Source organism: Sitophilus oryzae, unplaced genomic scaffold (assembly GCF_002938485.1).
Source record: "Sitophilus oryzae breed Bouriz unplaced genomic scaffold, Soryzae_2.0 scaffold_285_pilon_pilon, whole genome shotgun sequence".
In the NCBI taxonomy this organism is placed as follows: Eukaryota; Metazoa; Arthropoda; class Insecta; order Coleoptera; family Curculionidae; genus Sitophilus; species Sitophilus oryzae.
In genome coordinates this window covers 76,350-103,068 of record NW_022146846.1, presented here as the reverse complement: position 1 = coordinate 103,068, position 26,719 = coordinate 76,350, and the positions used below count along the sequence as shown (strand labels likewise).

The 26,719-nt window shown below is 32.5% G+C and overlaps 1 protein-coding gene across 1 annotated transcript; it reads left to right on the top strand.

Annotated features, from left to right (window-relative positions):
* The first annotated feature begins 22,504 nt into the window (after nt 1-22,504).
* LOC115884497 (adult-specific cuticular protein ACP-20-like) lies at nt 22,505-25,373 on the top strand. The gene is made up of 3 exons (XM_030903096.1): nt 22,505-22,566; nt 23,976-24,116; nt 24,884-25,373. The coding sequence occupies exons 1-3, from the start codon at nt 22,558-22,560 to the stop codon at nt 25,139-25,141; spliced, it is 408 nt and encodes a 135-aa protein (XP_030758956.1). The 5' UTR covers nt 22,505-22,557; the 3' UTR covers nt 25,142-25,373.
* Nucleotides 25,374-26,719: the final 1,346 nt, after the last annotated feature.

The following is a 26,719-nucleotide window of genomic DNA, read 5'->3' as shown; positions in this document are numbered from 1 at the left end:
CCATAATTGGAAATGGTTGAATAAGCTGATGGTGATGATGATGACTGCCTTAAGAAGGGTGTAATTTACTTTTATGATGATGATGATGATTAGTATTTCGAATAACTAATAATCAAGAAATGTTAGTCTATCGTTGTTCTTAATTTCACAGGTAAATTTGCTGGAAGGTTCCAACCCCCAACTGTATTCACTTAGAACCATGAATATTAAAATTTGGTGTAAAAAATTAAACGTCTCTTGGCTCTTTTTGAAAAAAATCAAAGAAAAAAAACTGTAATATTTGTCCTTGTCGATGGTGCGTGGAATGACAAAGTGCGGTACATCAATTTCACTCCTACACGTGTTCGTTCGTCCGAACGTCAGTAGATGGCGTTATCGGCACGTAGGAACACGAAGGCCGTTTTATATTATAGGGGTACAAGGAGCCACGCTGCGCGACAAATGTATTTTTATCTGATCTGTAGCACCATTCGACACCGAACCAAATAAGAAAACCTTTAATCGGCGACGCTATATCAAGTTCTAGGAACGGGGATTCGGATCGCAATGAGGACGAGAGACAGAAGTAGATGAAGAAACGTCGAAACGTCACGATAGTGACATGAGTCGCACGGTGGTTCAATGGTTGAAGTAACGCCACTCGATATCTACATACCGGGTGTTGCATCGTCGAGCGGGACATAGGAAATCACATGTAAATTTTAACGGGGTCAATTATTGGCTTACCTAATTATTTTGGAGAATAATTCTATTTAGGTTTATTGAAGAGCACTAAAACCCACATACAAAAGAATAACTTTAGATATTTTTGATTAGCCCGTTTACGAATTATCGCCGATTTCTTTTTAAATATTTCTCCTTTCTTATGGCCCTGTATTTACTTATGAGCACCAGTCAAGGTAAAAGAAAACTGTCAAATGAAGTTGTCATTTCAGAAATTTATCTATTTAGTGTTTTATTGTTATTATTAAAAACTCATACCTACATCGAAAATATTACCTATGAATTACACTACCGAAGAAAAAGAATTGATGATTAAATGGTATTATCAAGGAAATAGTTATCAAAAGGTGTCGAACATGTTTGCTGCTCTGTATCCGAATAGACCGATACCTGGAAAATCTACAATCGCAAGGAATATCCAGAGATTTGAGACCAAAGGTACCCTCCTAAATAACTGCAGATGTGAAGGCAGGCAGGAACAAGAGAAGATACAAGAAATGATACCGACTTGAGTTTTTATTGTGCGTGGAAGAAAACGATGGAAAGATCAACATAAAGGAAACTTGAGGATGAAATAAGAATAGATCACACTACAGCATTTAGAATTTTAAAACGGCATAAAATACTATTCCTTCAAATATAAGAAAAGCACCAAGAGCTACGAGATGAGGACGAGAAATACGGCGGCAGGCGTTTTGTTTTGATATGATGGAAGAGAGCAACCACGGATAGGGGAATTTTAAAACACATATGTTTCACTGACGAATGCACGTTTACCTTAAATAATGAACCCAATGTTCAAAATTATCGATATTGGAACAAAGAAACCAACACAGGTTTGTCGAAACAAGGACGCAATATTCACAGAGAAAGTAAATGTTTGGGCAGGGATATTCGGACAATATTATCAGGCCATTATTTCTTACACTTGAAATAAAAAATGCAGAATATTATTTGGAACTACTCGAAAATCATATTTTACCTGCTTTACATGATGCCGCTAGGGAAAATCAGGTAGTTTGGTACCAAATGGATGGCTGCCCGGCACATAGTACCCTGGCTGTTCGGGAATATTTAGACCATAGTTTTAACGGAAACGTTATTGACCTAAATCATACAGTAAATTGGCCAGCAAGGTCTCCTGATATTTCGCCAAATGATTTCTTTCTCTGGGGCCATTTAAAAAACAGGATATACAAAGGATAAAAAATACCCAAATCTAGACGAGTTAAAAGTACTATTTCTGCCAGATGCAATGGGAATTTCAGTTTACCAACTAGCGAATGTAAGAAGAGAATTTTATCATCGCCTGGAGTTATTTAATTCAACTTGCATCAATGGAGGAATATTTGAACGTCTTCTTAAATCCTAAAGTTCTAACAATTTAATAGTACCTAAATTAATAAGTTATTGAATATTGTAATAATACTATAATTAAGCTTGTAATTGATTACTTTATTTTACTTTAATTCATATTAATTTGTATTTATAAATACCTACATCTTTAAGATTTCCGATGTAGGAATTTAGAATTTTTGAAAATTAGTTTTCAATAATAATAAAGCACTAAATAGGTAAATTTCTGAAAGGACAACTTCATTTGACAGTTATCTTTTACCTTGACTGGTGCTCATAAGTAAATACAGGGCCATAAGAAAGGAGAAATATTTAAAAAGAAATCGGCGATAACTCGTAAACGAGCTAATCAAAAATATCTAAAGTTATTCTTTGAATGTGGGTTTTAGTGCTCTTCAATAAACCTAAATAGAATTATTCTCTAAAATAATTATGGAAGCCAATAATTGACCCCGTTAAAATTTACATGGGATTTCCTATGTCCCGTCCGACGATGCAACACCCGGTATATGGTACAGGGTTTTCAGAAGTATTTAGTGCGATACCTAGAAGAAAGAACCACAGAAAGTTAAAAAAACTTTTTTTGACGAAACGCCTTGTAGGTATATATATTTTTAAAAGATCTTTTTTTTTTAAATTCTTTTTCCAAGATTTATATACAGGGTGGTCCGAACTGTATTCCGAAAACTTCTATTTTTATTTCGATTTTTTTCAAATAATTTCTGAAGCAATATCGCTTATTCAATGCATTAAAATTTTTTAACTGGTTTGAAGAGTAGGTAATAACCTTTCTTTCATACCTATATAAAACTACCGAGTAATGATTCTCGAGATATTTGGAATTGAAATTATCAATACCTGTCATCATTGACATAAATTAAATATGTTGACTAAGTAGTTATTACACTGAAATCATAAATTTCAAATGCTTTTGTGCCAAAAGTTCAACAGAGACTGTTTTATTATCATTTTTCAGAGAAAAAATTACGATTAATTAAAAAAAAATAAAAATTTACTAAATTTGTGTGATTTCAGTCATATAACTATCTATACAAGGTGTTTAGTTTTTGTCAATAATGACATGCATTGACATTGACCATAGATAAAAGAAAATAATCTACTATTAAGATAGATATGAAACTTAATAGTAAAATTTTGGGTCAAAGCGCCCCTCCGTGTTTTTAGTGGAGACTACGTTTAACCCAGCGCCTTCGCCTTTTCTGCTGTAAATGTTTTTTATGTTTATATTTGAATTCAAAGGATTTATTTTTAAAGTTACACTGATATATTAGTATATCAGAGTAACGTTAATAAAACATAAGAATATTTATATTTTACAATTTATTTTTCTATTTATTTTACAGAGTTTCATGTAAATGATCGTAAGTCGACTGGCTGTCTAATGAATAGACCGAGATTTATAGATATTAAAGCGAACGAAAAAAAATCAAACAACGAATACATACCATATATTTTTCTTTTATCTAAGATACATACCTTATCGTCTTTTGGAAACACGTACATTTTTGCAGTTTTGTTAGTTTCTTTGCAAGATGCAACACAACAAGAAAACACCATTTTTACAGTTAATAAATAATAAAATTATTTCTGACTATGATATTTAAAATTTAGATAGATAGAAAATTAAAAAACAAACCAGTATTTGCAAACGCAGGCCCAAATTCAATAAAAATCAAAATTTTTCCTGCGAAAATCAGGCTTTTTTCACTTAAAATGTATTTTTTGATTTATCAGCAGTCATTGTCAAGTTGACAATATACAGGGTGTTTTCGAATTAGTCTAAAAAAATTATGGTGTGATTCCTCATGTGTTCTTAAAACAATTTTTATATAACCATTGGGTCTAAAGTACTTCCTTTCTGATCTACAGGGTGTTAAAATTTAAAAAAATCGATTTTTTTGCTTAACATAAATGGTACACCACTGCTTTTTTAAAGAAAATATATTTTTTTCTTGACTGGCCATCCTTTTTCAACAAAATTGATCTTTTGAGTTTTTCTTGTTCATCAATTAAGAGCCCGCCTTAATTCATTTTCTAACGATTTTTTATTTTTTAGATTAATTAGGAAACACCCTGTATATGCATATCACAGGCAACCAAATAAACTAGTAACCTCTAAAAATTATTTTTCCTACCACTAGCGACATACCGTGTTTTTAGTGTGTACTAAATTATTTTATCAAAATTTCACCATATAAGTTTCAAGGCAATGACATTGACTAATTCCATTCTAAATATTTTGAGAACGGTTGCTCGTAGCGATTTTCACCAAGAGACATTTTTTACGTAAAAAGTCACAGAAATGTATATTTTTTCACTCGGTAATTTTATACAGGTACGAACAAAAAGTTATTACTGTTCAAAACAGTTAAAACACATGTAAGTGGCGCCCCCTACAAATAGGAGTCATATTGACATCAAAATCAAATTTCTCATATCAAAAAAATCCCAGATACCAATTTTCATTCAAATATTGAACTTACTTCAGAAATGATTTGGAAAAAAGTCAGATAAAAATGAAACTTCTACACCCTGTATTTCCGAAACTAAGCATTTTAAAACATACATTTATACGATCTTTTTACTTATTTTTATCTGCAAAATATGCTGCCAAAGTTTCCGGAATACAGTTCGGACCACCCTGTATATGGTTCATTTGGTGACAATAATGAGAGAAACCTTTTAACTCTTTCTAAATGACTCAGTCTCGAAATTTTTTAATTTTCTGAAAATGATAGGATGGAAGCATGTAACCTAGAGATCTATGAAGAGGACCAAAATTCTAATATAATCAAAAATTCGAAGCAAAGCAACTGTCCTGAAGTTCTCTTAAACTTGCCAAAAAATATATGCTATTAGAAAACTACATATACTCTGTTTTTTTTCCTCAGGTAAGATTTCGAAGGACGATGACAGAAGAAAAGCAGATGACATCCCATACCAATCTATTTATTTTACTAAAAAAAGTTTCTAATAATTTTTAAGTTAACTATGGATGGGTTTAAATATAAATCCGTCATACGTCGTCTCTTGTTGTTTTTAACCAGTTTTATTGGTTTATTTCAAAAATGACAGATCGTATTTCAATTTTATTGGTTTGACGGAGCGATGAACGATAAACGGACGCCGCTCCGATGCGTATGAACTCGCCTTTGATTTTTAGATTTTGACGCTTGTCAAAGTCTTGCCAAATTATAGGTTATAATTTTGTGTCAACTTTTGTCAAATACCCTGTGTTTTGGAAGATGATGCATGTTGATTCGATGTTATTACGTGTGTTTTGTGTCTTTTGAAGTCAAGTAGAGGGACAAATCAGTGAAAATTAACTGTACACCCAGAGCACAGTTTATGGTTAATACTCGCTGCCCAGACAGAAAGTCTTATACACCAATAAAGTTACCATCAATAAAGTTCGTATACCATCTCGCCGTAGATAAGTGCATCTCGAATATGGTAGAAGGACCATACTAAAGACATACTAAAAACTGGAGTAGCTGTAAAATATCGACATCCCACGATAGGTAAATAATAGATTTTAGTACTGCAGAAAAATAATGTCAAAAGGTACTGGTTTAAAATTTAGATTGAAGTTAATCAACCTTTAAGGTATAAAATTTGGTGTTATTATTAATAAAATAGTTTGTTTTATTTATGTTGTTTTATTTATTCCTGTGGAATATTACAAATTTGTATTTGTACATAAGTTATATTAATAAATAATATAATCGTAAATGCGGAAAGTTTCCTAAAGCTTGAAAGTAAGAAATAGTTTTTTTTATATTTTTTTGGTATGTGGTATCTTGTTCCTGTTTGTTTTGTATTAACACATACCATTTTTTATTAAATAAAATAACTCGATTACATTTTTTCAGTTTTATACAGTTTTTTTTCACAATATATTGAAGTAATCACTTGTCAGTTAAATATCAAAAGTCAGTTTAAATATATTAATTTCCTGCTATGCGTTCCAGTTGTACCAACTTATTTCTTTGTAAAATAAAATAAACTACTTTGAAATTAAAATGACAGACACATCTATCACTGTCAAAGATCTTCTCGTTGGACAGACTATACTTCTCATTCAAAAAAAAATAATTTTACTAATTAATTTTATAGTTTACTATCTACGAAGTCAACTAATACATTTTTCACACTTTTTTTACTAGATAAAACAAATAAATAAAATATATTAGAACGAGTGAACGTGTTATTTAAGTCATTAATATGTTCAAATTAAGTTTTCACTCAATTAGTTTGAAAACATTGGTTCATAGACATTTAATATTAATTATTCAACCTACTTAAACCTGACCAAAACGACAGAAAAAAATCAATCGACTCAAATCGAAAGTAATTGCCCATTTTCTTTCTACTACCAAACTTTAGCTTTTATTCTAACGCATTTCAAAAATAACGACCTGTCTCCTTTACATTTAAAGAATAACAGAATAAAAAAAATCTACCATCGCAAGTGGTACCGTTTTGTTTCTGGGTACTACCGAACTCTTCTAGCTTCTATTCTACTGTCTCTTAGATCTGAAACAAGAGGAAAAAATGATCTGTCACTTCTTTTCTTCTCTTTGTATCTCACGAAGATCGAAAGATAACGTAAGGAATTTAGTGCGTTTAGAGAGAGGCGAAGCTTAGATGGGCACCTAGTACCGGCGTCAGTACCGAGAGCAAGTCAATCAAGATGGCTAGGTAGATTGGTTAATTTAGTTTGGTTTTAGATTGGACGCGGACTTGAATAACTGGTCCCGTATTAATAATTTTCAAATACACTGAGAAAAATATGGCTTTTACTAGTTATTTGTCGGCCAGTAGCTTAAATGATCACCTATTAATTTTTTTCCCATAACAAGGGGCCGTCCTTTGCCGGAAACACTGCGACCTGTGAGGCCTATTGTGTTTGTCTCCTTTCTATATCTGCACCCATTCTCCTATCCCTGTGCCCTGCACTAGCTTATGCAGGTCCTTGATAGGATGGGAGCATAGTTCCTCCGGTTCTAGCCTAGCTTTCCCAAATAAAAAGTGGCGCTAGCGATCCAGAGCCTCGCAATGACATATTATGTGCTCCGCTGCTTCAGGATCTTTATCGCAGAGTCTGCAGCAAATACTTCTTTGATACAGGTTGTTCAGGTAACACTTGACAGCCATGTGTCCTGTCAAGAGGCCTGTTATAATCCGCACTTTATTCCTGCTAAGCATTAGCAGTTCTTTTGCGGTTTTAGAGCTAGGTCCTTGGATAAAAGCCTTGCAGTGCCTGTGCCCCTGTCTGTTTCTCCAATGGGCATTCTGCTTTTTCCTGATCCAGAGTTTTAGTGCATTACGGGCCATACATTCGGGTATTTCCAGTACTGGCTCTGGACCAAGATAGGATGCCGATGATCCCTGCCTAGCTAGCTCATCGGCTTTTTCGTTGCCTTCGATGCCGCTATGGCCCGGCATCATTAATTATTGATCTAGCTAGAAAAGAAGCGAACACTCTACTAACTGGACCAGGATTGGAAGACTACATCCTTAACCTGGAATGGGAATCCTAGGAATGTAATAACAACTTCCCCTCCAAAAAAAGATAACAAAAAACAGAGCAACGGCCATGTCAGGATGTCTGGGGCCAATAGTATGGACAAACCCCTTCCTCATGAACTCGACTAGATCTCAAATAAGTAAAAGAAGGAGAAGAAGGAAACTTCCCTTTTTTTCGATCGCATTGTATTATATTACTTGTAAAAATTGTTTAGTTTTTACAGTGTAGAAAATTGTTTAGTGAGCACGGTTATATGAGATTTCAAAGATTAATAATTAAACGGTATTGATTAAATCGAAAGTCAAATGAAAAAGCCATAAAAAATTAAATTAAAATGATCCACAACAAAGCCCAACCGCTTTTTGGAGATTATATTAAAAATATCGTATATCAGATTATTTTGTAATCATTTATATTTTTTATCAACATGCAGTTTAAACATAACAACAAATTATGATATGGTATGCTAGTTTGGCTACAAATTGCAAATACCAAATTGAAAATAATATACAGGGTGGTCCGAATTGTATTCGGGAAACTTTGGCAGCATATCCTGCAGATAAAAATAAGTAAGAAAGTTCTTATAAATGCATGTCTTTATATGATTCGTTTCGGAGATACAGAGTGTAGAAGTTTCATTTTTATTTCGATTTTTTCTAAATAATTTATGAAGTAACGCCAATATTTGGATGAAAATTGGTGTCTGGGGGTTTTGTGACACCAGAAATTTAATTTTGATGTTAAAATGACTCCTATTTGTAGAGGGCGCCACCTACATGTGTTTTAACGATTTTAAAGAGTAATAACTTCTCGTCTGTACTTGTAAAAAACTACCGAGTGAAAAAATATACATTTCCATGACTTTCCAGGTAAAAAATGTCTCTTGGTAAAAGTCGCTACGAGCAACCGTTCTCAAGGTTATATATACAATACGTCATTTTTTACGTTAGAAATGTATCTTGATAAAAAACTCTACAAGCAACCGTTCTCGAGATATTTAGAATAGGAACAGTCAATACCTACATGTCATTATTGACAAAAAATAAACATGTTGAGTAGATAGTTGTTATTAGGGAATGCAATCCCGCAAATGCTGGATCCCGCAAATGCGGGATCCCTCTGTGATTCCGCGGAGTCCGATTTGCGGGATTTACCGTGGGGTATCTGCGGGGATCGACACCAGGGGATTCCCCTTACGGCTGGGCCCTTAAAAATAAGTGAAACAAACAGGTTAGTTGTTAGATTTCTTTCTAGCGTGCGTAAGTGAAGAAAAGCGTTTAACTAGTATTTGTGGACAACTTCGTCAAATAAACTGCCGGACATGATTATCGGGACAAGCAAAATTTTAGGGTAAATTTAAAGTTGAATATCTCTTGAACTAAAATAGATTTTGGAATGCGGTTTGGACCAGGTTTTAGATGCATCTATTGTGATTAAGATACTATGTGATTTTCGAAAATATATTTAGCGAATTCTCGTATACAGGGTGTTTTATAAGAGTGTGAAAATTTGGTCAAGAATCTTTTTTACCGCAAATTTACAGGTTTAAAAAAATCGAAATTTTTACCAAGTACGACTAATCTGTATTGAAAAAAATTTGATCGTTTTTTCATTTTTTTTGTTTTAAAGAAAATGCGACGTTTTTCGAAAAATATGCATTTTTAGTCATACGATGGTCCTAAATGGTACAAAAAGCTTTGTACATTCTGCATATTATGCAAAAAATTATTGATATAGAGTGTATCTAAAAGCACATAACTAACACAAATTGAAAAAAAAACCTTCAACATCAGAATAATATTTTTATTTATAAAATAAGTAGATAAATTATAATAAAATTTAAGTGTATTTAATATTAAATATATTTTTTGAACACCCTGTATTCATCGGTCCAAATTTCTGTTCAGCTAGTTTAAGATACGCGCTATATCAGTATATTGTGGGCCTATGCAAAATATACTATGCCTTTTGTACCATTTAGGACCAAATGTATGACAATGCATATTTTTCGAAAAAAACTCGTATTTTCCTTAAAACATAAAATTAAAAAAAAATTTATATTTAAAAAAAGAATTATTATAGTTAAAATTTCGATTTTTCAAAAATTGTAAATTTTCGGTAAAAAAAAATCTTGGCCAAAAAAACCACATAGCATCTTAATCACAATAGATGCGTCTAAAACCTGGTCCAAACCGCATCCCAAAATCGGAGAGAGAAAAGAAGAGCATTTATTGTTTACAATCCCGCAATTTTGCGGATACGCGGGATTGATTGCTTTAATCCCGCGGGTTTGCGGTATTGAGATTTTGGTGCGGGATTGCATTCCCTAGTTGTTATTGATGACTAACTTGGTAACTTTTTATTTTTTTCCTCCAAAAAAATAGGATAAAACTCATAAAAATTCTTTCGGTCTATTAACTCAACATGCTCAATTTATGGCAACGATGACAGGTATTGATAATTTCGATTCCAAATATCTCTAGAACCATTAGTCGTAGCAATTTTTACCAAAAAACATTTTTTATGTAAAAAATCGTCGTAAATGTATATTTTTTACTCAGTAGTATTATACAGGTATGGATACAAAGTTATTAATCTTCAAACCAGTTAAAAATATATAGGTGGAGATATAGATTTATACGAACTTTTTTACTTATTTTAATCTGCATACAATTCTGACCACCCTGTATATTTTAATACACTTATTGATTTTTGTTGTAATTTAATAAAGATAAATATAGAAAACCTCAATATTAAATCCATTTATATCTTATTTAGTTTAATCAGTGTCGCATCCCATACAGCACATCAAATCACATATACGATGTGTTTACATTATTTGATGTAGACACAGGGTGACACAATTCCCCCGATGTAAATATGCTACGTTTACACATTGTAGTTCAACACGTATGCACAAAGGTTAAACGTCCGCCTCACAATGTAGCCACAGTATAGTATTTACGTATACACAAAGTAAGGGATACACAGTGTGCCGTAGGATACACAGTGCTTGTGTATTACGTTTAAACTCTGTTTACAAATTGCAGTTGTGACTACCGCGTGTATATGTACGTATTTTGCTTCGTATATATATCTTGTGCTAGATAAAACCACTTCTTGTGAACGAATTTAGGAAATAATACAAGTTTTGATGCCTAAATTTTCGTTCTTTTTAAGAAATATTTATTCAATGATACCAATTATATCTTTTTATAACGAAAATTAGGAAGGCAAAACTTTGTATTTTCCAAAAGTATCTCGATCGTTTCAAGAGAAGTAGCCTTAAATTGTTCCATTTTTGTTTTGTATTAAATGTACCATTTTTCTTCCATAAAATGGAAATAAGTGGTTAAAAAATAAAATTCTTATATTTCTTTATATCATAGAACGCAATAGCACAAATAACACAATAATAATCAAAACACTGTAAAAGAACAGAATTTGTATCAAAATGTATTAAAAATATAAGTACCTAGTATAACAACATATTAAAATGGTAAACACTGGTATATCGCCACGATTTAGTGGACCTCGTTTAGTCATTTTTTTTTTTCTCCTATTTTCCCTCCAAGTAGTTGGTTTGTTAGCATACTCATTCATCGAGCACTCTGTTGGACTTTGTTATATTTTATTTTCAGATTAACCTCACCCTTAAATTTTATATGAAACTGGTTATTGAAAATTAAACATATCTGTATATTGATCCATTCAATCCAAGTTCTTTGAAGTATTTAAATCTTTCTTTCTCTGGTCCATTTAGATTTTTATTATTTCCAAATTAAAAAAAAATATATTGCAGAGCTAACCTCTTTATCATACGAGAATATTTGGAGTTTTCATTAATTGGAGTCAAAATTTGGTAAATTGGGTATCGAGCAAGGGAAGAGTCGCTGCTATAATATTAATTATACTTTTAGGAAGGTGTAACAAGGTAATTAAAAACTTGTGCTTACCTTAAAATCTCTTTTAAACTACACACAATCAGAACATTTATATAGAGCTTCTGAATGATAAAACAACAATGGCTGCTAACACATACCACTCCTAGAAAGGAGAAAGGAGAGAGGACACATAAGATACACTTGGTCGGTGTATCTACGCTGAGGCTATCCGCGCGTGCGCACACCTTCATTTCATGCTAGAATGTAGACACAACAGTACACTATTACAAAGTGTCTATATAGATATTTATATTGTGTATACGTCACATTTTTATAAGGTGTGTACTATAGGCACAACTATGATACGAAGTATCACATATACATATGACTTATACATTGTATGTCTCATATACCGACGTCAGATTTCATCATTTTAATAATTATCTGTTACGTTACAAAAAACTCTTTAGAATCTTGAGTGCATACGGTATACAACTAGTAAACACTGTATCACACAATTCTATCAATATAAACCTGCGTGTATCTCATATATGTATATGTTAGATAGATGAACACTTAGGTTCACTTTAACATATTTTGTTTCTCATGTGTTTCCCTTGTAGAAACGTAATTTCATTTGGACGTGCTGTATGGGATTATAATGGAGAACTTATTTAAATGTCAAGAAATATTAATCATATTATTTAATTTTTGGTTTGTTTTGACACTAATGATAACAGCTGATTAACATTCGACTTTCTTAAATTTATTGCCAATCAAAGGAGCAAAATTACAACAACCATTTCGTCATTGTTGATCGCTCCGTACATGCAAAATTAAAAAATGAAAACTATTTTAAAATACTTTTCTATGTTTGTTCGTATTCTTAAATACAGAATTGTGTGAATTGACCAATAAACTTTGGTATTTTACTCGATAGAAATGGATAGTTTGACTTTTGCCCATTTGCAACGCAAAACAGCTAAATTTTGCGAAACAACTCGTTTCCAATAACAGCGCCAATCCAGAACCTATATTTGGCACCCAAAGTGAAATCTGTTTTGAATAATTTAAAATGCAGAAAAGTTCGCAGAAATATGCAAACTAACGAGAATATCGCACTTAGAATAAGCATACGCGTATGCAATTTGAACCTGTGCTGTGTGTAGTAATAACAATTAAAATAATTATGGCTGCCCACGTCAAACTGAGACTAGGAACGGGGTTAGTGTATCTCAAAACAAGTGTTTTAGAATTGCTAAAATATTTAAAACGGCCCGCGAGGTGAAACGAATACCGTAAGCAGAGTTTTTTTTGAAAGGCGATTAGAAAATGGAACGTTGTTGTAGAAAAGCGATGAAGAAGATTTATATTTAGGGAATCTCGACAAAAATATACGTATAAAGTAGTTTTTGAGGTATTGATTATAATCTTGCAATATATCTTTTTATTTACAACCATATCTGTAATGTTGATATTACAAAATATTACTAAAATCTGGAAGCTCTCGAAGGCATTAGCAGCACTTTTGACCACCCTGTAACTTCATTGTGGATAAAGCAAGAATATTAATCTTCACTACACATGAGGACATACTCTAGCTGGCCATAGTGTTTAACATAAAATGGCTAGTTTACATTTCTTAGTTCATAGATTACTTAGTTTTCCACTTACCAACGAAAGATATGAAATAGACAGAGATTACATTAGGAATGTAGCTGAGTGTAATGGATATTTTCCTTCACTATTTGATAAAATAATTAGAAAACGAATAGGGTAATGATTTCTGAAAATTCGACTTTTCAAGTGGAGAAAGATACGTCAAAATATTTTTCAATACCGTTTGATAGAGAGTTATCCCGTGGTCTAAAAGGAATTATTAAGAATGTCAATTATAAACTTGTGTATAATGCTAATAATAAATTACAACAATTATTAGGTAATCCTAAAGATAAAACACCTCCACTAGAAAGGTCGGGTATTTATGAAATTTCATGTAAAGATTGTAATCAGAAATATGTTGGGCAAACTAGAAGATCAATATTAACTAGATTTAAAGAACATATAGCTCAGATAAGTTATGGTAGACCGGATAAATCTTGCATTGCTTAACATATTGTTTATATATTAATAATTTAAAATTAGTTAAACAAGTCTCAGACTCCAGGCAATTAATAGCGTCAAAATTAATAAATATAAAGATAATATGAACAGAGACAATAGCCCAATTCCTTCCAGTGCTCTGTTCCTACTGTTTTAGTTTCGTTAACTAATTGTTAGTGCTGTGTTGGACTGGTACAAAGTAGCGACAACAAACAAGATAGGTACTTAATAGGAAAATCATTGGTAAACACCGACAAGAATATAACGATCAGAATTACGAATGTTTTCCCGAATTGTGTCAAGATTCAAAAGGTGACAAGATAGCCATCTGCGAACCTGTAAGAAGTGCCACCAAATGTGATGAAATGTCATTTATCACACAAATGACATCCAAAGAAACACTTAAACATCTATCCCGAAAGTCGTCTGCAAATAGTTTGTTAATGTAGTCAGTCCACACTTGCTTCCTGCTTTCCTCCTCTACTATGATTTCATTTTTTTCATTGACTAGATTTGCCGTTTTACGTGTCATATATACCTGAGGCTTCTTTCAATTTTTTATGTTCCCCTAGAGAGTCATGTGCTTGTTGTAGAGCTTCAATTTCTTCGCATTCTCTCTGTATCCATTTTCTTTTAGCTTTTCTTATCTCTTGTCGTATCAGTGATTGTAGCCGTTTTTTATCTGAAAAGAAATAAATAAGTTATAGGGGTGAGCTACTTTTGAGACGCACCCGGTATACAAAATATTACAAAAAGTAGCAAAAGAATGACAATCACAGTGAAAGAGGACAATGACAATAGCTTTACAACTATTGCTTTTTTGGGCAAGTTTCTGGTTCGGTAAAATGTTCTTACAAGAATTATCTTTTCGGGTACTTTTAGATTAAAACAATCTTCATTTCGGTGATTTGCTTTCGGTCAATTTTCCTTCGGCTATTTTCCTGATCATACATGTCATCATCATGTCATGTCTACAATTATTTTGGTTAATATTACCCTGATTACCCCCCGGACTCCTTCGCATATCAACCTCAACAATACTTCTAAATCCCGCAACTACTTTATTGAAATAGCTTCGAAGAAAAGAATCACAATCGATAGATCGAGTCGCGTTGGATTGCATCACGTAAAGCCTTCTATCGATATTGGATCATAAATAGCCCGGTTTTTTCTCAAAAATCCAGTAAAACAATTTGCGGCACCGCGATGTGGGCGTTGCTCATAGCTCTCTCTTGCTCGCGACTATTTACAGCAACACTTTATTATGGCTTTAGTGCGCTAGACGCGGTACGAATAATAATTTGTTGGTAATGGCCATCTATCCACGAACAAACAATGGCGGGCTAGAGTTATGCCTTATTGACAGAGTGACCCCTTTCCGAGTTCGAAGCTCGCAGTATATTGGTCATATTTAATATAGTAGTCAGGCCATAGACGGTTAGAATATATAAATTATCGATGTAGCTGTAGGCTTGGTGCATTCTCAGTCGGTGCTGCCACCATCGGAGTATATCGTAAAAAACTGATATACAGGGTTGTTCACCACATACGACACGGAGTATTGTAGCTAAATGATTAGATTTTTAGAAATTGTAAATTTTGAGTTCGTTGAAGAACTATTACAGTTACAATTTAAAAATATTTTTACAAGATACTGAGTGTCCCAAATAAATAAAAAATATCAAAATTGTATTTTTTTAAATGGAGCACCCTGTATATTATTACATTTTTAGTTTCTACGATTAAAATAAAGGTAAATTTGATTAAGGTTTATTATACTTAAACGTTACCGTTTTTGAAATATTTTCAATTTTGTGAAATTGCAGTAAAATTTTTAAGGCTTCATTTCTCCAAGGGTATCAAAGTTTTTAATACTAAATATTTACTGAAGTCTACTTATTGATCAGTTATTGTGTTGCAATAATAAAAATAATACTACCTCATACAGAGTGTCTAAAATTTATTTTAAATTATTTCTAGCTTTAAACGGTAATAACTTGTTTAATTTATATGAAACGCCCTGTATATTTTAGGAGAGTGAGATGCACAATTTAATTGTCTATCAAATTGTATTATGCCACTTTTTACCTATCCCTTCAAGTTTTCGTAGAAAATGCATTTTCTTATAATTTAGACCTCATTTATTAATATACCCATGGAATATTGACATTTTAGATTGTTTTTAAAGCAATAAATGTACAAAATGTACAGGCTAGTAATATTATCGTTTTTAGCAAAATAATAATATTACCAAACCAAACCAAACCAAACCAAACCAGCCCATTTGTATGCAAAAAGAAAACTATTTAAATCTTTATAAAAAAGTATACCATTAATTAAATATACCACCATTATTTCCGCCCAAATACTAATTAATTACATACTTAATTGTGTTCGTTAATAAATTATTCCAAATAAATGTGGATTTGAATCAGAAATCAATATAATAATTTATGAAAATGAATTTTTCTGTTGTTTTTTTTATAAGCATTTGTCAAAAAATGAAATATCATTTTCAAGGTGTTACTTTTTACCACACTGTCTAATACACATACAAAATTCAGTTTTTTAGTATTTGGAACAATTATTATTAATCAACGCAAACGGTCAATTAATGTAGTTTGAATACTGGAATCATATTAATTGGTCCTCTTTAACAAATATTTAAACAGTTTTTTTTTATTTCTTAATGAAATAAACAAACTATATCGACAATATTAGTATCTGTACTCTTTAAAAATTTGGTATATCCTTAAAAATAATCTATAATGTCAGTATTCCATGGGTATATTGATAAATGAGTTTTAAATTACAAGAAAATGCATCTTCTACGGAAACTTGAAGAGATAGGTAAAAAATGGTATAATACAATTTGATAGACTATTAAATGGTGCATCTAATTCTCATAAAATATACAGGGTGTTCCATTTAAAAATATATAACTTTGATATTTTTTATTTATTTGGGACACTCTGCATCTTGTAAAAATATTTTTAAATTGTAGCTCTAATAGTCCTTCAACGAACCCAAAACTTACAATTTGTAAAAATCTAATAGTTTAGCTACAATACTCCGTGTCGCATGTGGTGAACAACCCTGTATACAAATTATGGAGTGTAGAGTAGGGTGTCCGTTATTTCCCAAGTTGATTTTTTTTGCTGGCGCCCTCTGAAATTTTAGACCTTTTGCATTTAATTTTTTATCTCTAAGTCAGAGTCTTCTGGACAGTTGCCCATATCCCTGTAGAATGTAAATATTTGTCACAATTTAGAACTATGTAGGTAGTCTTTATCTCAATAGCTCGCTAACTAATATTTTTTCAACACGACTTCAACCTAAAATTCTTCATCCTCTCCTTGGTCTGACAACTAAATTTATTTTACGTTTTAACCACTTCTTCGATAGAAATAAGGGTTAAAATAGATATCTATGTTTTCACATATAGATAAAACATGCCATAAGCGCCAAAACTAAGTTAAAATACCAATGAATGTACAAGAGTCATCCATGTCTTCATATTTATGTAGATGAAGAATTTACAAATTGATGCTAAACCGTATCAATTACATAAATGTTTAAATTAGGGATAATTTAAAAGAAATTGCAACAGATACTATCTAGGAGGCTTGTAAATTCGCACTTAAATTACTTATTTAAACCGTACGATAAGAACTGGTCATATAAGCAGGAAGTTCCACACTAAGTTCACATAATTGACTTGAAGGTACTGAAAAACTTGCCTCGTTATGGTCATTTTTGGTCAAGTTAAATGCCCTACTAACGTAGCGCATTATCATATTAATAAACATCAATATCCTGTAAAGTTATTTGACATTTATGAAACTAGAAATTGTATCTCGTTTGCATAAATAAATTATGCTTTACATGTTCTTCGTCAGTTATAATTTTTGATAATATAATATTGCTTCTTTACTGTACTTTTTTTCTTAATGCATCATCATCATCATCATTCTCAGCTTATTCAACCATTTCCAATTGTGGTGTAGCCTCCCTCACATATTTAGGTACTCTCTTTATAGTTGGGCCTATTGATTGTTGTCTATAGTTGACTATGTGGGCCCAAGTTATCCCTGCTAATTTCCTAATATCAAGGTCCCATCTTAGTGTTACGTTTTTCGTCGGTTCCGTGTGGATAAAAAGTTACAATTTATTTAAACACTATTTATTTAACACTAATTAACAAAAACAATAACTTTAAAAGACTTATAGAACTATTTACAAACGATTTATAACTAAGAATTTATTTTGAATTTTAGCGCGTCAACTGCACTCGTCGATTTATAACTGCCCTCTTTAGGCCACAGCCGCCGACATTTATACCTACAGCTAAAGGTCTCTAGAATAGTCCATAGATCGTTAGGTGCATAGAGAAGGTTTCGATTGTTCTCGTATGTACTACTCCATTCCAGTAGAACTCGATACTTCTCGAATCTTCGAATGAATCATTACGGTGTCTATGCGATGTTAAGGTCATCCGAGGACGGGCCATATTGTTAGGTTAGGTCGAGTCCACACCGGTCCGCAACATTAGGTTCGGTCTTCTTCTAGGTCTCTTAATTCCTTGTGTGTACCATACTCTAATTTTTGTGGTCAATCTGTTATCCGTCTTTCTTGCCAGATGTCCTGCCCATTACCAAATGAGGGATTTGATTCTGTGGATGACATCTATTACATGTTTTTTTTGTCGTATCGATTCTATTATTTTACGGTCTTTCTTGGTTATTTGCAGCATATTTCGCTCCATTGAGCGTTGTGCAACCTCAGTGACCTTCAGGTTTCGCATGCATAGGTCATTACCAGTAGTACACATTGGTCAAATGTTTTCTTCTTTAGATAAAGTGACATTATAGATTTGAATATGATTGAGTTTCTTCCATAAGTACTCCATGCTAACTTAATTCTTCTGTTGATTTCTGTAGTATTTCTGGTATTATTAAAATAAAAAATAGTTTGGGTACCTAGGTCGACTCAGCCTTAAATGAGTACTTGGGATTCACAATCCTGAGGTAATAATAGGCGGTTGAAGCGTAATAAAATAATAATAATAAATAATGTTTATTCAAACTGATCCAATTACAAAGTATATACAAGATTTATACATAACTGAAGGCAGCCTGTGTGATATTATCCAAAGAGGACTCCGCATCGCTGAGAGATGGCGCAGGACTGTCGGGCTGAGTATTAACTCAGATAAAACCGCAGTAGTACCATTCACCAGAAAGCGAAGTTTGAAAAACTTGAAAAGAATTGCCATCACATGAAGTGAAATATCTGGGAATAACCCTGGATAGTAAACTTCTCTGGAATAGGCATATTTAGAACATTACCAGCAAAGCCACAAAGGCTCTCATGATATGCAGAAGACTGGCGGGAAATAGGTGGGGCTGCGCCCCTAACATTTTGCGCAGGATGTATACCATAATAGTAAGACCCATGATTACTTATGGAGCAGTTGCTTGGTATACAAAACTAGAGCAACGTACAGCAAGGCAAAACCTGTGCAAAGTACAGAGACTGGCATGTGCCAGTCTCATCAGAGCATCACAGGTGCCATGAGAACATGTCCAACAGCAGCAATGGAGGTCATTCTAGACCTAACACCACTGCATATTGTCGTCGGTAGTTATGCCAATGCGACAATGATTAGAATGGTCACTGACGGAAACAGTACTGGGAGAATTTTCAGGTCAGGGGCTTGGAACACCCTCAAAAAGAAAATTCCACTTCTCCAACCCCCAGTGGATGACATACCAAGAATTTACAACTTTGAGAAACACCTGACTGTAGTATTGAGTAATAAAAAGGATTGGAAGAAAGAAACGCTTACTCAGCATATAAAAGACCATACCATCACGTGGTATACTGATGCTTCCAAAACCAAAGCAGGGACAGGGAGTATTTGGGCCAAAAACTGAATACTCCGAACCAATGGGCACCTACCCCAATATCCTTCAGGCAGAAATTTGCGCTATCGAAAGATGCGTACAATTTATCTTAGATAGAATATCGAAAACAGGAAATTGCCATCCTATCCGATAGTAACCATCAATTCGAAGTTGGTCAAAGAATGCCTAGAGAAGCTCAACAAATTAGGCAAAGAAAATAAAGTCCTCCTACTCTGGGTGTCTGCTCACCTAGGGATAGAAGGCAATGAAAAAGCAAATGATCTAGCTAGAAAAGGAGCGAATACTCCACTAACTGGACCAGAACCGTTCTGTTTTCCAAACGGGAACCAACTGAAAGCGGAACTGTAGAATCTGGAAGACTCCATCCGTAACTTGGAATGTGTGTCCTCCAACGGTCTAAGACACTCGAAAAAGTTCCTCAGAACTTATGACCGAGAAAAATCAAAGGTTTTCCTTGATTTAAGTAGAAACAATCTTCGGATTATCACGGGGTTTCTAACAGGACACTGTCTCCTCAACGAACACCTCAGTAGGCTGAAACTGAGAAAAAACGGCGAATGCAGATTTTGTGGGGAAAATGGGGAAACACCAGAACATCTTATCACCGAGTGCGCCGAGACGACGACCATTCGTGCCATGAACCTTGGTACGTCTGATGTCGAGGATGGAGAGCTGGCTTCTGTGGAGCCGTCTCAGATACTGGCTTTTGTTAAAGCCCTGAGACTGTATGATGGGTTATAACTCGTTATAACTCAAGAAAGGGGAACACACAATAGATCTATAAGGTCGCGGTGATTAACTCCCCTCCTAAACATTCTACATACAAAACTTACGAATAAAAAATAGTGAATAAACATAATATCCTCTTAAGGTAGAACCTTGTCTGAGGAGTTTCATTTCTACAATAATAACTACAATATTTTATTCTAAATTCTTAAACTATATCTAAATGGATCAAATTAATTTATTTCATTGTCCAATACTTAAGCACGCTAAAAAACAAGTTAATACACAGCGGTCAGATATTGACATAGGGTAGATTGCAAGTTCTAAGGCATATAAGATTAAATTTTTTTTTTCAAATATTATATTTTTGTGAATGGTTTTTAATATTTCACATTTTGCTGAGTATAAATGTATGCATTTCGGTTATTGTTCTAACAAGTATCCATTCTTTTAATCTTTTTTAAAAATATTAATGTTTTGACAATTAACAATTTCTTTAGGTAAAACATTAAATATTTAAGTCCTACATATAAATGACTTTTTTGTCCGATAATTTTATGCATCCGAGGTACATTAATAGTTAATTCGCGTCGACGTAGTGAGTATGAAAGTGGGATTAGATTATTTTTTCTTCTATTGCTGAATGTTATATATAATGTATTAAACCAAAATAATTGTTTAGTATATTATTTTCAGCAACCATTTCTGAACTAAATATATTTACACTTGATAATTGATTTTTGCTTGCTGAGCCCCAAGCCACAATACCGTATTATAAATGGATCTGAGCTAAAGCAAAATACACATTTCTTAGTAATTCTATAGGAATTATACCTTTTAAAAACTTAAATATTACAATAATTGATCTTAACTTTTTAGTCGCAAACTGAATATGATAATTCCATTTCATGTGGTTATCAAATATTTCTCCAAGATACTTAAATTTGTTTCTTGAGCTTATTGTCACTAGCTTATTGTTATAAGTTATATCTAATTTTGGAAGAGTATCTGAATAGCAGGCAAAAGGCAACAAGAAAGTTTTCTTAAAGTTAACAGTAAGAAGATTATTATTAAAGAAATTGCACATTATTTCCGTTGATTTTTCTACTTTTGCTTTCAATTGATTCCAACACGTTGATCTGAAGAAAATTACTGCATCATCAGCATAACTCAAAATGTGTGCTTGGAGTTTCAAGTTTAGTAACTCATTAATGTATATACAAAAAAGTACAGGGCCCAGTACAGTGCCCTGAGGTACACCATAGTTGACCACCCTTTTCTCGCTTTTAACACCCTGAATGGACACGCTTTGCTGTCAGTTATTTAGATAGCTTCTAAATAGATCGTTGGTCCTTCCTCTAAAACCCATATTACTAAGTGTATATAACAGGATTTCATGGTGAACTATATCGAAAGCTTTTGCTAAATCTACAAAAACACACAAAGAAACCTCGGAGGCATCAAGTGCCTCTGAAGCCAATTCTGATAATTTTATAATAGCATCACTTGCGGATTTGGACTCCACGAATCCTTATTGATTTTCTGAAGGAGTTTAAATTGTTTCAGATACAAACAGTAATGCTAGCCACATTATCTTTCTTGTATACCAAACGGCTCTAGTATGGCAAGCTGTACCTTGCTACTCCTAAGGCGTTAAACGCATATACGGGAGCTATTATTATTACCTTAGAAATAGTATTTATGGTTTTGTAAATATTGTATAATATTGTTATTGAAAAGTCATATTATTATGATTTGTTGACAGTTGTTACTTTAATAGAGACGATTTTAAGTCTATTTTTTGATATATCACGACCTCCCATTTAGAACGGAACACAGAGGTTTTAATTTATCTAAAATTATGCTTTATAACTCTGTCTTTCTTGATTTTATCTCTATAGCAGATTTTGTTATTATTTAATTAAAATTAGTACCATAAAATATACAATATATTTGCATACTCTCTTTCTCTATGTTAATTATTGGACTTACTTTAGTTTTAAGTCATACAATATTTTCGTACATTCATTACCTTTCGAATTAAATTTAAATAACAAAATTAAGAGAATTTTTTCGCGAATTATTATTAATAACTGGGGCCTGTGCGGCCGTATTTCGTGCGAATAAATTAACAATATTAATTTTTATTATGTATATTTGGTGACAGTGTTTCTGTTTGTCATGTATATATAAAGCTGGTCAAAATATGGTTGATATATCAGTTCCAAAAGTAGTATTCATACAGTAGTTTCGTGGAGTCAGTGGTATATAGTTTAACAAAACCAAAATGTTCAAGGTATGAGAGACTCATTTGTTTGATTATAAGGGATTTTGCGTTTTTCGAAATTCTGGAGAAGATTATACCTTTCCCATTTCAACATTATAAATTTTAAAAAGTTCAAATTTTGCATTTGTATCCAATATACAGGGTGGTTCGAACTGTATTCCGGAAACTTCGGCAGCATATTCCTCAGATTAAAATAAGTAATAAAGCTCTTATAAATGTATGTCCTAAAATGCTTACTTTCGGACATACAGGGTGTATAAGTTTCATTTTTATTTCGCGATTTTTTCCAAATAATTTATGAAGTAACGTCAATATTTCGATGAAAATTGGCGTCTGGGAGTTTTTTGACATGAGAAATTTGATTTTATGTCAATAAGACTCCTACTTGTAGAGGCCGCAACCTACATATTTTATAACTGTGACACACATTGTGTAACTGTTAAACTAGTGAGTAAAAAAATATACATTTACGATTTTTTTTACATAAAAAACGTCTCTTGGTAAAAATCGCTACGAGTAATGGTTCTCGAGATATTTGGAATCAAAATTATCTATACCTGTCATCATTGACATAAATTAAATATGTTGACTAAATAGTTATTAGACTGAAATCATAAATTTGAAATATTTTTGTGCCAAAAGTTCAACAGAAACTGTTTAATCATCATTTATTCGCAGAAAAATTCCCGTATGGTTGAAAAAAACGGTGCCCAGTTGGCTTGGAAATGGCAATCGATGACATTCCCCATATAATTTTACATAAAAAATGACAGCGAAATGACATCTTTATATCATAGCCATCGCTGACGCCGTTTTTTTCTATTATATGGTACTATTTAGTTTTTTAGATGGTTTTAATATATCTGGATATAGTATACAGGGTGTTTTAAATGCTCCTGTTTCGAAAGAATATTTCAGTTACTTACAAAGCAAGAAGTTTGAATTCTTCATGATGACAAACATGTATTGAAACCTCTGTTTATACAGGGTGAGTCTTAAATAAGTGAAAATATCTTCAGGGCTGGTAGATCTCGATAAAAGAAACGTATTTTCTCTTTACCGTTTCTCAAATAAGTCCAAAATAACCGAGTTGTTTTATTTTGAAAATTAAAAAAATATATATATTTTGCTTAAATTTAGAGACCACTGGATCTTTTCTGTGTTTTCTTTCTTATGAATTTATTCTACTACCTATGTTCCCATATTATCAAGGTATTATATTTTTCAACTAAACATTTAAAAAATATATACAACCCTTAAAAATGTTACACTTATCCAACACTCTCCTTGTATAATATTAACTATTACTAACTTGTCTACTCTAATTAATATTTATACAGAATGAAATAGATTAACCTGAGTCAGAGAATATAATGTAAAGGTACTAGTTTAACTAATTTAGTTATTATTCTTTTCAGATCATAGTTTTGTTAAGTTTGGTGGTTTATGCCAGCGCTGGATACTCCTACTACTCCTTTGGAGGAGGTGGAGGTGGCGGTGGAAGAAAATATGAAGAAGTAAAAGAATATAAAGGAACTGGACACACTTTTGATTACTACGTAAGTAACTCACCCCCAGGTAGCTTAAAATTACACAGTTCTACCGAAACACTTTTAGTCTGAGAGCTAGCCCATATACAAGTGGAAATATTGAAACACTTTTGTAAGTTTCGGTGCTGCTTAATTATGGCAAGTTTACGTCGTATTATCAGCATTTTTTTTCTTTAAAATGTTATGCACTAGTCGGAAAGTTTTGAGCCACTGGCTCCAATTCAATCAGCCATCGACACGAAAGAGAATTAAAAAATATTGACTCAAAACTGACAACTAAAGAGACAGCTTTATTTATTTGTCAAATTACATAGAAACCAACGCCAACCCAGCACAATATTTTTTCTACTCCTTTTTCTAATAAATACTTCCTCTTTCTAATAAATTCCTTGAAATAATAATTTGTGAATATTTTTTAAAACGTAACTCGCTATGGAAAAAAATATTGTTTTATACACGACGATAAAATTGCATTATCGTCTCCCGGATACGATAAAATACCATTTTATCGTCTTGTATAAAAAATAACTATTATATCACAGCAAGACTCTTGCTTCTAAGATTCTTATATAGCAGCTATCTTCTAAGACTTTCTATTCTTATTCTTCTAAGATCGCGAGCTTGATCTTTGTCTTGCAGATTAAACACTAGCTTTGGTCTTTTTGTTTCCAAGACCAGAAACCAAGACCAGCTTGCACAGAACAGTACTATACAATATCTACTGAATACAATGTCAATTGAATATCAGTATTTCAATAACATTTCATTTATTTCAGACTGTCCCCCACTACGAGTACAAATACGGAGTCCACGACCCCAAACACCACGACGTTCACGAACAAAAAGAAGAGCGTTACGGAGACAAAGTCAAGGGAGAGTACTCCCTCCACGAACCTGACGGTACCATCAGGTACGTCAAGTACGAAGCCGACAAAGAAAACGGTTTCAACGCAGAGGTAAGAAGAGAAGGGCACGCAGTCCATCCTCAACATTACAGGGTGTCCAAAGGAAAGGAAATCCCTCATCACTATTAGATCCAACGTGCCATACAAGATCTAGGAGCATAAACTTGCTATAATCAATATAGTACCACATTTTACCACTGACTGCTGTATTCTTATGTTAAAGGAAGTGTCTGAAAAATACTCAGATATTATTGTATTCTTAAGTATGTGGGTGTGTTACATGAAGTCTGTAAAATTCATATTGAATTTTATATGAGTTTCGTGTGTTATGTTGTTATATTTACGCATCAGCTTGTACATGCGAAAGTTGTAGATATGTTAATAAACAATTTTTAATAAAACATGTTTCATTTTTATTTATACTGTCTTTAGTGGTACCATGCAAAAAAAGACATGCAAGCATTCCTCTAATTACAGAATCAAAACAGAAAACAAATACCGTAATATGGGGTGGATAGGGACACTTTTTGAGCTTTTACATATCGCTACTACTAGGGATTATAACTTTTTAGATTTTTTTTTACTGGAAAAGTCCTATCTGGGTCTGCACTGTAAGCACACAAAAATATATTTTTTAAGAAAATTCAAACTTCGTTTTTTTTTAAACTGTGGTGTCCCTATTTACCCTTCATTCTGTGAAATAGGAACATCCATTTAATTTTCACTTTGTTCCTGCTTAGCATATCGTTGGACCAATAGGGACAACTTTAAATAAAAAAAAATATGTTTTATACAGGGTTGTTCACCACATACGACACGGAGTATTGTAGCTAAACGATGAGATTTTTACAAATTGTAAGTTTGGAGTTCGTTGAAGGACTATTAGAGCTACAATTTAAAAATATTTTTTCAAGATACAGAGTGTCCCAAATAAATAAAAAATATCAAAGTTGTATTTTTTTAAATGGAACACCCTGTATATTATTGCATTTTTAGTTTCTACGATTAAAATAAAGGTAAATTTGATTAAGGTTTATTATACTTAAACCTTACCGTTTTTGAAATATTTTCAATTTTGTGAAATTGCAGTAAAAATTTTAAGGCTTCATTTCTCCAAGGGTATCAAAGTTTTTAATACTAAATATTTACTTACTACTTAAGTTTATTTACTGATCAGTTATTATGTTGCAATAATAAAAATAATACTACCTTATACAGAGTGTCTAAAAATTTATTTTAAATAATTATTAGCTTCAAACGGCAATAACTTGTTTAATTTAAATGGAACACCCTGTATATTTTACGAGAATCAGATGCACAATTTAATTGTCTATCAAATTATATTATACCATTTTTTACCTATCTCTTTCAGTTTCCGTAGAAAATGCATTTTCTTGTAATTTAGAACTTATTTATCAATATACCCATGGACTATTGACATTCAGCAGTGGAAAAATATGTTTTCGAGTTCCATTAAGAGCATATCATCAATAAGGGGTCCAAAGCCTACTAGTTAAAAGTGGCAAACTTTTAAAAATTCTGTATTTCGAATAACAAAATATCAAGTGTGCTATATTTTTGGAAAGGTAATTTTAAATTATTTTCAGTTAATTAAAAATATAGAGGGTGTCCCAAATAAAAAATCAATTTTTCTGTTGATAACTCTTAAATTCTTAATTTTAAAAAAATTATACTTAAACCATAAAA

Bases quoted from the DNA above. Each gene is read 5' to 3' on its own strand.
- LOC115884497 (XM_030903096.1), top strand. The intron at 24,117-24,883 runs GTAAGTAACTCA...CATTTATTTCAG, and splicing joins GACACACTTTTGATTACTAC to ACTGTCCCCCACTACGAGTA.